General features: G+C 39.9%; 1 protein-coding gene across 1 annotated transcript; it reads left to right on the top strand.

Annotated features, from left to right (window-relative positions):
* The first annotated feature begins 631 nt into the window (after positions 1 to 631).
* LOC135014547 (glutathione S-transferase theta-1-like) lies at positions 632 to 1369 on the top strand. The gene is made up of 2 exons (XM_063952719.1): positions 632 to 807; positions 1067 to 1369. Exons 1-2 carry the CDS (start codon positions 634 to 636, stop codon positions 1352 to 1354), a joined length of 462 nt encoding a protein of 153 aa, XP_063808789.1. The 5' UTR covers positions 632 to 633; the 3' UTR covers positions 1355 to 1369.
* Positions 1370 to 9084: the final 7715 nt, after the last annotated feature.

Here is a 9084-nt window from a genome sequence, read left to right on the forward strand (position 1 = left end):
CTGAGCTGTGTGCGATAAAATCTATGAAAGATCTACAGATGGATTTGTTGGAATTAGACATTTGGCATATCTAGTGCCTGCCAGCATAAAGTCCAGTTCCTCAACGGTTCTAGTGCTGAGGTCAACTGCCTACTTACATCTCCATTTTGTAAGCTCACCTGGATCAGCAAGAGGTAATAGTGTATAATACTGCAAAGTGAAGTATTCAGTAAACCTCATTTCCACGATTTAAACAGATTTTAGGTTGACTGGTTATTCTTTATTTGTCTAATTGAAGTAAAGCAGAGTTTTGTCCTTCCCTAATAAAACACATTTTCTATTATTTCATATGTTTAGCATTTGGTTCAGTAACTGTACTGCTCAAGAACTTATGTGCCATATGCCAAACCTCTATTGCTAACCTACACTGTCTGGCCATGGTGCAAAAGGTATATACTGTACACTTAGGTACAGTAGTTGATCCTACCTGGTGGGAAGGGGGTGTGTGGGGGGGGGGGGGTTCTATTTTTTTCCCCGTACAGGAATTTTCTAATAACGTTTTTATGCTGTTTCTTTGTGCGTTGTTTTTGTTTAAAAAAAAAAATACATCCAGACATATATACATTCTTTATGTATTTCTATTTCCTCCAGTCAATGACTCCTTATCTTCTGGGTCATGAAGCCACACCTGACAAGCTGGATCCTGCGGTGGCTGAGTACAATAACACCTTGAAGAATATAGAAGAATACTTTTTACAGGACAAACCCTTTCTGGCTGGTGATGAGATCTCTATCGCTGACCTGGTGGCTATTGTGGAGATTATGCAGGTGAGAGAATAACTCATTGAGGATGGTTATACTTTGTCTATGAAAAGGTGCTGAAGATCCTGTGTCCATACTACAGTTATCTATAGTGTTTCTTAAAAACGCAATTGGATCAGTACCTCCGCTGCGTATGCAGATCTTACATGGACAATGGTCAAAAGTAGCAAAATAACATTCATCTTTCAAAATTTAAATATGAAAAATGTTAGCCCTGCATCTGGATCTATGTATAACCAATCTCTCGCTCTCTCTCTCTTTGCAGCCAGTTGGAGCGGGAATTGATGTTTTTGAAGGCAAACCAAAGTTGTCAGCCTGGAAGCACAGAGTGCAGGAGGCAGTTGGGGCAGAGCTCTTCAATGAAGCACATGAAGCTGTACTGCATGCCAAAGATATGAAGAATCGGCCCATTCCCCCAGAACTTAAGGAGCGACTGAAAGACTGCGCCATTTCACTTCCTGATGGAACTGTTCTGAAGGATGAGGGCTACAGACCTGCAATTAAGCAATTGCCTCGTTGCTATATGTTGGCATTTACAACATGTCTACAGTAGGAACAGTTTGGAAATAAACATATCTGAAAAGCCTGGCCTGGCTATCCTGCATTGCTTCTTGTACTTTGTAATACATAAACAGTAGTAACGTAAATATGGAAGTGACTTCATCTAGCACCTGAGATCACCTAGCAGCAGCATATCCCATGTATGTATTCTACCACAACATGACCGACATGAGGTCCCAGCTAGTAGCTCTGTCTTTTCTCTTTACAGCACTAAACGGTAGAAACAAAGAGGCAGATGTACTAAGCTTGTAATGATCCATACGAAGTCATCAAACCCGTGTAGTTTAAAGGGATTTTATTAGGATCCATAAAAAGTACATAGTGTAATATAATTTACATATAAAAATACAAGGACATAAGTGAATGCCCGTACATCAGGGATGGCGAACCTTTGGCTCTCCAGCTGTTGTTGAACTACATATCCCAGCATGCCCTGCAACAGTTTTAGCATGGCTAAATAGCAAAACTGTTGCATGGCATGCTTTATGTGTTTTTCAACAACATCCCTGCTGTACGTGAATAAAGAGAAAAGATTGCTTATCTGGGCCACCAGCATACAGCAGGAATCAACCAACGCGTGTCGTCATGGAGGAGCTATGACCCATCCTTCTGACTTCCTCAGGGGTACTCTGTGTGTGTGATATATATATATATATATATATATATATATATATATATATGTCGGTGAAAAGGTGGTACTTAGCGCTACACCAAATGAGTGAAAATAAAGAGAGTCTTAGTCCAGAGACAGTGGTAATGTCCAAATTCTCTGTCTCCAATCCACACTCCCTCTGACAGGGTGGCAGCCGTAATCCAGGTCACCGGTGTTCAGTCGGTCTGTTTTGATGGATCTAGAAAGAAGGTGAAAACAGCGCCTACTAGTGCAGTATATTAGGATCCTTCAAATGAAAACCTCCACCAGTTCAATAACACCCTTAGAAAAACGCAAGTACCATCATGAGTGGAGTTAACCACTTCATTAAATCGCACGCTCTCAAAATGGGAATTCCCAAACTGGATAGATTTCTCCCTTCAGCTCCAGAACCTCATGGTACTTCTAATGCTCAATGATCACCAATGAAAAGAAAGAAGGTAGCCGAAATAGTGTAATAAAGTTTTAACACCAGTTTAATTGTTAAAAAACAAAGCAAATACCCGTACATCAAAATAATGTAAAAATAGCTTATCTGATGTGTAGTAGATACAGTTCAGTCTCTGTTCCTCAACGCGTTTCGTCCTTATGGCATCTCAAGCCTGGACTTCATCAGGAGTATACTACCCCACTGCCTGCTCTCTCTACTTATAGCTACACTAATGAGATAATTAGAAGGAGTGTTTTCCCGCCTTTCAGTTCATTTTGACATCACTTCCGGGTTCATTATGACATCACTTCCGGGTTCATTTTGACATCACTTCTGGGTTAATTTTGACATCACTTTCGGGTGAATTTTGACATCACTTCTGGGTTAATTTTGACATCACTTTCGGGTGAATTTTGACATCACTTCCGGGTTCATTTTGACATCACTTCTGGGTTCATTTTGACATCACTTCCGGGAGTACAATAATAATAAACACACACTACTTCCTGCTATAACATAATCACAAGATCACCGTGACGTCATTATGCCCACAGCATCTCCCGAGAATGCACTAATAGATATAAAGATCCTGCCGCCCGTTACTAAATGATCCCGAGCGCATCAGTGACGCTGACACGCCCACTGCGCACTTCAGGAAACTTAAATGCAACAACAAACTGCTGCCCATTGCTAGGTGATCCCAGGGGCGCCAGTGACATCATCACGTCCGCTGCGTCCTCCGGGATCAAACCAACGACCATATCCTGCTCGTTGCCAGAGCACCTAAGCTTATGGTGCTCGATCCTCCCGTGTGCTCTCGTGAGCATCACGGTGACAACCGTTCTGTAGCATATGGAGTGTCACCTTAGCAACATATACACAACATGGGTTACACGCCCCCAGTTCCCCGCACTCTGCACGAGGAAGGTATTTAGTATCGATCACATAACTGGTCCGTTCTGACTGCGCCGGTACAAGGGGGATAACGGTCACAGTGCCGTCTCCTTGCCCAGCTTGGGTGGGGATCGTACTTCTGTGATCAAAAAACAACTAAACCATAGTATATGTCCCTTATTTTTAGAGGGATTAGACAGTAATCAGTAACCATGGTATTGCTTCAGATCCCACACATATACAAAGTGGAAATTTGAAAGTAGCATTAAAATTCACACTCTAATGCAATATTAAAATACAATTATTAAAACCTATAATAGCAGCAATCTGAACCTCAGGAAATAGTTAATAAATATTACAGACAAAAACTCATAAAAAATATACAATATTAGAAAGCCAACACTAAATAGAATAGCAGCAACATAGGTTTCACATATAATAAGACATATAGTAGCAGCAATCTGAGCCTCAGGGAATAGTTACTAAATGTTACAGACAAAAACTCATAAAAAAATATACAGTATTATGCTCAAGAACAAAACAATAGCAGCAACATGGATTTCACATATCGGGTAAAAGAAAATATTGAGCTCAAAGAAAAGGTGCAATCTCATAATTGTCATTCAGACCGTGCGGACTAAGAGTATTCAATTCAAAAATCCAATACATTTCCCGTCTGGATCATTTATTTTCACGATTCCCCCCCCCCCCCCCCCCCCCCTGGAGCCCAACTGCACTAATTCAATGGCTTTAAATTTAAGACCAGTAGTGTCAGAGGCATGGAAAGATTTGAAATGTCTCGGAATGGTATGTATATCCACTTTGTTCCTTATACTACGTATATGTTCCTGTATCCTTATTTTCAACGGTCTTTTCGTTTTTCCAACATATTTGAGGTTACAGGGACATTCCAAAATGTAAATTACCCAGGTGGTATTGCAATTTATAAAATCTAATATAGGAAAAGACCTAGAGTCATTAAAATTGCCCACTGTGTGTGTGTTTGGATGTGCAAACTTGCATATGTTGCAGTGGTTACATTTGTAGAACACTTTTAATGCACTATCAAATATTCCTTTCTTTTTCTACTTTTTTTAGGGGGAGCATGCTTGGCGCTAGATGATCTTTCAAACTCCTAGCTTTTTTAAAGACGATCTTAGGCTTTTCTGATAAAAATTTCATCCAGAACAGGATCCATTTTTAACAGGTTCCAATGTTTTGTCAGAACTTTCCTAATTTCCTTCTCGTGGCCATTAAACTGAGTGATGAAGCTAACATCAGTAGAACCATCCTCCTTATAAAGGAGCAAATCGTCTCGAGGTTTAAGATCAGTTCTTCTCAGTGCATCTTCAGTTAATTTCTTCGGATATCCTCTGTCCTCAAATCTTTTTGCGTATAGTTGTAGTTGTTGTTCGCAATCTTCCCCTTTACTACAATTTCTCTTTACTCTACAAAACTGAGAGTAGGGGATGTTCGTCTTCCAGTGGGATGCGTGACCACTCTTGAAGTGTACATAAGAATTGGAATCCACCTTCTTAATTAAGTTTTTTGTTTCGATCCTATTTCCTTCACCTCTCACAATTAGACCCAGGTAATCAATTTCTTCCTGGTTTCTTTTACATGTGAAAGTTAAATTGTACTCATTGATACTGATATATGAGATAAAATTGTTAAAAGATTCTTCTGTACCCTCCCAAATAATTATGATGTCATCAATATATTGTTTAAAAAATAATTAAATTATGTACAAAGGGGTTGTTATTCTGGATATACTTTTGTTCCCAACTCCCCATGTGAAGGTTTGCGAAACTTGGGGCGAATACTGTCCCCATCGCTGTCCCACATATTTGGATATAAAATTGATCAAGGAATTTAAAATAGTTATGAGTAAGTATGAAATTTATTAAAATACATATAAAATCCTCGTGTTCTTCTGAGATCTCAGTATCTTCCATGAGAAATTCTCTACATGATTCAATTCCTTTACTGTGACTAATGGAGGTATACAAAGACTATACATCAATGGTCACCCAAGTATAGCTCTCCTTCCACTCTATATCTTTTAACGTTTGGAGTATTGATGTAGTATCCTTTACATAAGACGTTAAAGATGGGGCGTACTTTTTTATAAAAATGTCCACATATTCTGAGAGGTTGGCTGTAAGGGAATCTATCCCCGCCACTATTGGTCTGCCTGGTGGATTCTCAAGTTGTTTGTGAATTTTCGGTAGAAAATAAAATATAGGAATAATCGGATGTTTTTTTATAAGAAATTGATACTCATCTTTATTTATTATTCCCTTATGTAATGCCTCAACCAGTATAGGTCTCAATTCTTCTACATACTCTGCCGTGGGATCTTTCCTTAATTTTGAATAGGACTCAGCATCACTTAGTAGTCGCAATGCTTCCTTCTCATAGTCCGTTCTATTCAGGACCACTAAGCCTCCCCCCTTGTCCGCCTGTCTTAATACCAAATCTGTATTGTTTTTCAACTGTTTCAATGCCTGTTTTTCAAAGTTAGTCAAATTACTGGATTCTTTACCATGAACTAATGTCAAAGGGTCCTCACACATATCTTTTTTCACCAATTGATAAAAGGTATCAATTTGGCTACTCTTAGACTCCAAAGGGTAATATTTGGAGGGTAATTTCAACCCTGATTTTGAGGTATTATCATAGAGCTTGTTTTCCTCCTTCTTCAGAAAATGTCGTCTTAGGGTCAGTTTCCTGACAAACTTATTCAAATCTGTAAACAGTTGAAACTGATTTGGTTTAGAGGTGGGTGCGAAAGAGAGGCCTTTAGTCAGTAAGGTAACTTCTGATTTTGATAGGTCATGATCCGAGAGATTAGAAACTTCTTTAGCTCCCATGGGTAATTTTTCTAGTATCGTAGATTCCTTCTTCTTTTGTAATCTTTTAGTCCCTCCTCTTTTTCCTCATCTTCGACCAGTCTTCTCTTTAGTGGGGATGCTTGATGTACAGTCTCGCGTACATATGGTAGCTTTCTTACTGGAATATTTGAGGCTGCTGGGGATAAAAAATCCTCCCCATCTGTTTCGGAATTTAAACGATCCAAAGCCGAATATCTATTCCTGTGTTCAAAATTCCGCTGTCTTGGTGGATATTGTGTCCTCTGCGTATTTCTATTTTTGACAGGTATCGTCTTCCATTCCTTGTAGCTTCTTTGGTTAGAGAAGTCCCGTCTCCTCATATTCGTTTTATCCATGTTGCCATTCCATTTCTTTATTCTATTATTTTCATAATCATATTTGTCTCGGAAGAATTTTCTTTCCTTATTACGCACTACTTCCGCCTCTATTCTGTCTAATTTCTTGACCAGAACCACTTCATTGGCTTTGAATTCCTCACTGTTTTTGTCTGTTTCTAATGCTAGTTCTTTAATCCTCAGCTCCTTCTCAATTCTCACTAAATCCCTCTTTTTCTCCTCTATAATTATTCTCATTAATTTGAGGGAACAATCATGTAGGGCTGCATACCATTCTTCTTTAAATTGATCATTGGGTGCAGTGAAGGTAGGTTCTTTTATTATTCTAAGTCCCCTCGGGATTCTGCCTACTTTGAGATATTGTTCTAATCCTGCAATGTCCCACCAGGTTCTTAATTCCTTGGCTAACATTTTTTCCATATCCCAAAATTTGTCATCTAGACTGTTATTGACAACGGTGGTGGCTTCCACATTTTCATTAAATATCCTTTGACAGACCTCTGATCTTTACTCACTCCTGTGTTTAACCTAAACATTTCCCTTTCTCTATAACTGGGAATGACACAACTATTATCTGTTGTTATGATAGGTTATTATGGGAGCTGCTCAGTACCCAAAAGAACTACAAATGTCGGTGAAAAGGTGGTACTTAGCGCTACACCAAATGAGTGAAAATAAAGAGAGTCTTAGTCCAGAGACAGTGGTAATGTCCAAATTCTCTGTCTCCAATCCACACTCCCTCTGACAGGGTGGCAGCCGTAATCCAGGTGACCGGTGTTCAGTCGGTCTGTTTTGATGGATCTAGAAAGAAGGTGAAAACTGCGCCTACTAGTGCAGTATAATAAGGATCCTTCAAATGAAAACCTCCACCAGTTCAATAACACCCTTAGAAAAAACGCAAGTACCATCATGAGTGGAGTTAACCACTTCATTAAATCGCACGCTCTCAAAATGGGAATTCCCAAACTGGATAGATTTCTCCCTTCAGCTCCAGAACCTCATGGTACTTCTAATGCTCAATGATCACCAATGAAAAGAGAGAAGGTAGCAGAAATAGTGTAATAAAGTTTTAACACCAGTTTAATTGTTGAAAAACAAAGCAAATACCCGTACATCAAAATAATCAAAATAATGTAAAAATAGCTTATCTGATGTGTAGTAGATACAGTTCAGTCTCTGTTCCTCAACGCGTTTCGTCCTTATGGCATCTCAAGCCTGGACTTCATCAGGAGTATACTACCCCACTGCCTGCTCTCTCTACTTATAGCTACACTAATGAGATAATTACGGGGAGTGTTTTCCCGCCTTCAGTTCATTTTGACATCACTTCCGGGTTCATTTTGACATCAATTAACAATTAAACTGGTGTTAAAACTTTATTACACTATTTCGGCTACCTTCTTTCTTTTCATTGGTGATCATTGAGCATTAGAAGTACCATGAGGTTCTGGAGCTGAAGGGAGAAATCTATCCAGTTTGGGAATTCCCATTTTGAGAGCGTGCGATTTAATGAAGTGGTTAACTCCACTCATGATGGTACTTGCATTTTTCTAAGGGTGTTATTGAACTGGTGGAGGTTTTCATTTGAAGGATCCCTAATATACTGCACTAGTAGGCGCTGTTTTCACCTTCTTTCTATATATATATATATATGCAGGGGTGTATCTAGGGGTCCGAGCGCCCCTGGCAAAGTAAGGGGCTGGCGCCCCCCCCCCCCCCTACAAACATTTGGAATAAAGTCTGAGTATTGGAAATGGGGCATGGACTTTTGGGGGAAGGGTGTGGACACAATAGTACTTCCAATTCAAATTATGCGACACAGTAATGTCCCTTATTCGCATTGCACCACACAGTAGTGTCTCGTATTCACGTTACACCATCCCTCCCCCTAACCCACCTTTCCCACAGCCTGACCTTAACCTGCCCCCCCAAAAGCCTCTTCAGTGGTGCCTAACCCTAACCCACCCTTCCTAATCTCCCTCCCTGCAGCCTAACCCTCCCACCCTCGCAGCCCTAACCCTAACCCTCCCACGTGGCTTGCCAGTGGAGACTTTGGCACCAACTCGATCTGGATTTGGCATTCTGCATCGCTATCTATGTTGGGATGAAAGCATCAGCATTCCGAACAGTTTTGGGATGCTGGCGTCAGCTTTCCGACCGCCGGGATGCCAAACGCCGACATCTTGACTACATCCTGAATGAAATGCTTAACCAGCCATTAACCAAACACCATTAGTCGGATAGTAGAAGTGCTTCCTGTTAGAAGAAACATCAGGGTGCCTTAAACTTCCAAGATAAAATGATCAATTATACAATTAACTGATATACGTTTCCTTGAACTTGGCCTTGAAATAGGTAAGATATGTATTTTCTTTATTACACTCAACAAGTTAAAGTTTCGCTTACTTACTACTTACTTACATCTAACATGCATGAAAATTGTGTAGTTTTCCAGGTACTACAGTCCCTTCTCCCAAACACTGCCACTTTTTTTTATTATCTTCAACAACAAATAGA

The sequence above is a fragment of the Pseudophryne corroboree genome, unplaced genomic scaffold (assembly GCF_028390025.1).
Source record: "Pseudophryne corroboree isolate aPseCor3 unplaced genomic scaffold, aPseCor3.hap2 scaffold_2801, whole genome shotgun sequence".
NCBI lineage: Eukaryota > Metazoa > Chordata > Amphibia > Anura > Myobatrachidae > Pseudophryne > Pseudophryne corroboree.

Coding starts and splice junctions, on each gene's coding strand:
- LOC135014547 (XM_063952719.1), top strand. CDS start 634: ATGACTCCTTATCTTCTGGGTCATGAAGCCACACCTGACAAGCTGGAT. Junction 808..1,066: donor CTATTGTGGAGATTATGCAG/GTGAGAGAATAA, acceptor CTCTCTTTGCAG/CCAGTTGGAGCGGGAATTGA.